We start from the raw sequence: 2,175 nt of genomic DNA on the forward strand, positions 1-2,175 counted from the left end.
AACACAGTCATAAGCAGAGGACGGGAGGGCCTCTACTCCTAAGGTACTCAGAAATCAGCAGCAAGCCACTGCTAGAAGAAAACATGTGGGAAACACTACAAAATCTGGGCACAGACAAGAATTTTTGAATAAAATCCAAAGCTCTGGAAATAAAAAAAAAAATTACAAGCAGAACTGTATCAAAGTGAGAAGTAGTGATTCTAAGAATGGCAGAAAGGCTTCAGATCTAGCGAGAGCAAGCAGTGTCTGTGTCTATTCAAATGAGGTACACAAGAGTGTGATTTTGAAAGAACAGAGAGGGCAGAAGTGATTCCAACCGAGCGTACAGGAGGGCCAGTGCGGCTGCGCGACACCCCCCCCTCCCCCCCGCCCAACGGCCGCTGCGTGACATGGGACAGCTGCGCCATGGCGGACGAAGAAGAACTCGAGGCGCTGAGGAGGCAGAGGCTGGCCGAGCTGCACGCCAAGCACGGAGATCCTGATGATCCAGCCCAACATCAAGCAAAACAAAGGGAAGCAGAAGTGAGAAACAGTATCTTAGCCCAAGTTCTGGATCAGTCGGCCCGGGCCAGGTTAACTAACTTAGCATTTGTGAAGCCTGAAAAAATGAAAGCAGTGGAGAACTATCTTATACAGATGGCACAGTATGGACTGCTAAGTGGGATGGTGTCAGAACCAGGTTTAATAGAAATACTTGAAAAAGTTAGCCAACAGACAGAAAAGAAAACAACAGTGACGTTTAACAGAAGGAAAGTAATGGACTCAGATGAAGACGATGATTACTAACGGGACAGTTTAGACAGACCTACGGAGCAGTGTCTAGGACAGTTACCACCTGTAAATGTTTACTTTGTTCCCTGTCTATATATGCTTTTTGAAAAAATAAACTTGTACCTCAAACTCAAAGAAAGAAAGAAAGAAGGAATGAAAGAAAGGAAGGAAGCAAGAAAGAGTGAGCAGAGACTGCTAGACGGTGAGTTCACTTTGAGATGTGCAAGCTGTGAGATATCGTAGGATGCAGGAGGGATATACAAGGCTGACTTTAAAGAGACCTTCCTGGGGAGGAGCTAAATCAGACAAAAAAGCACATGACAATGACCCGTGGAAGTACTAGACGTAAAGAAGCAATGGAAGCCAGGCCCCAGCACACAGGAACCAGAAGGGCTTTGGGCCAAAGGAGGAACATCTCTAGAAATGGAAGGGGAAAAGCAAGGAGACAGAAGTGGAGAAATGTGCACACACGGGAGAGACATAAAGAAAGTTCCAGTTAACTCCTCTATGAACCGTCCTTCCTGAGACAAGGGTGAGACAGACATGCCCAAGATAGAAGGAGAACATAGGCATAGGGGAAGCACCCTGACAACAGAATCAACAGGAAATCAGCAGAACAATTGCCATGCAGAACACCAGGACCAGCGAGCCAAGGGTGGTTCATAATGTCATAATGAAGTGTATTGATTTCTGTTCATTTTCTCCAGCCATGTACAGGAAGGAAGACAAAAATGGGCACACACTTAGTCTTCAGATTCACTAGTAGACATTTCACAATTAGGCATTTCACTAGTAGATTCAAGGAAGTGGGGAGTAGGAAGTGTGTGCAGGAAGGAGTTCAAATCCTGGCATCTTGATGGTGAAGAGGATGAAGAAAGGAAAGAAACACAGATAGAAGTAAAAGAACTGAGAGAGTCTGGGGATAAGGGCGGATGACCTGAAGCTCATGGAATATTTCAGAAGGCATTGACTTTCTGGTGGGAAAATGGTTGAGGTAGAAATAAACTCTGTAACTAACAAACTTCAACATCATTGAAGTGATCAAAAACATTGTTGTGTGATAAGACATTTTGGGGAGAGACACCACACATATGCCTGTTTATGCTGCATAGAGAGCCCATGACAAACCAAAGTAGGGATACCACCAAAGTCGAACTTAGTTAACCACTCAGTTTTATTGGGGTTAGTTAGAGGAACATAACTCAAAGATAACTTACCACCAAAGCCCTCCTGGGCATGGAAAAGAACTCACAAACCTTCAAACCAGGAGCTCACGGTACAGCCTCCAGACAGCTCAACAGGTTGGAGAGTGCTCTATCCATGTAACTCACAGTTGGTCTTAATCACTTCCAGGCGTCTTAGCTGGCTTTTGCTTCTTCCAAGCACTGCTGGTCTCAGACATTT

At 45.0% G+C, this 2,175-nt stretch overlaps 1 protein-coding gene across 1 annotated transcript; it reads left to right on the forward strand.

Moving 5' to 3' along the window:
• Window positions 1-399: 399 nt before the first annotated feature.
• Window positions 400-1,798, forward strand: Pdcd5l1 (programmed cell death 5 like 1). The gene has a single exon (NM_001126290.1). It carries the CDS (start codon window positions 406-408, stop codon window positions 784-786), a length of 381 nt encoding a protein of 126 aa, NP_001119762.1. The 5' UTR covers window positions 400-405; the 3' UTR covers window positions 787-1,798.
• The last annotated feature ends 377 nt before the right edge of the window (window positions 1,799-2,175 follow it).

The sequence above is a fragment of the Rattus norvegicus genome, chromosome 3 (genome assembly GCF_036323735.1).
Source record: "Rattus norvegicus strain BN/NHsdMcwi chromosome 3, GRCr8, whole genome shotgun sequence".
Classification (NCBI taxonomy): domain Eukaryota; kingdom Metazoa; phylum Chordata; class Mammalia; order Rodentia; family Muridae; genus Rattus; species Rattus norvegicus.

Excerpts from the sequence above, each read along its gene's own strand:
- Pdcd5l1 (NM_001126290.1), top strand. The coding sequence starts at position 406 with ATGGCGGACGAAGAAGAACTCGAGGCGCTGAGGAGGCAGAGGCTGGCC.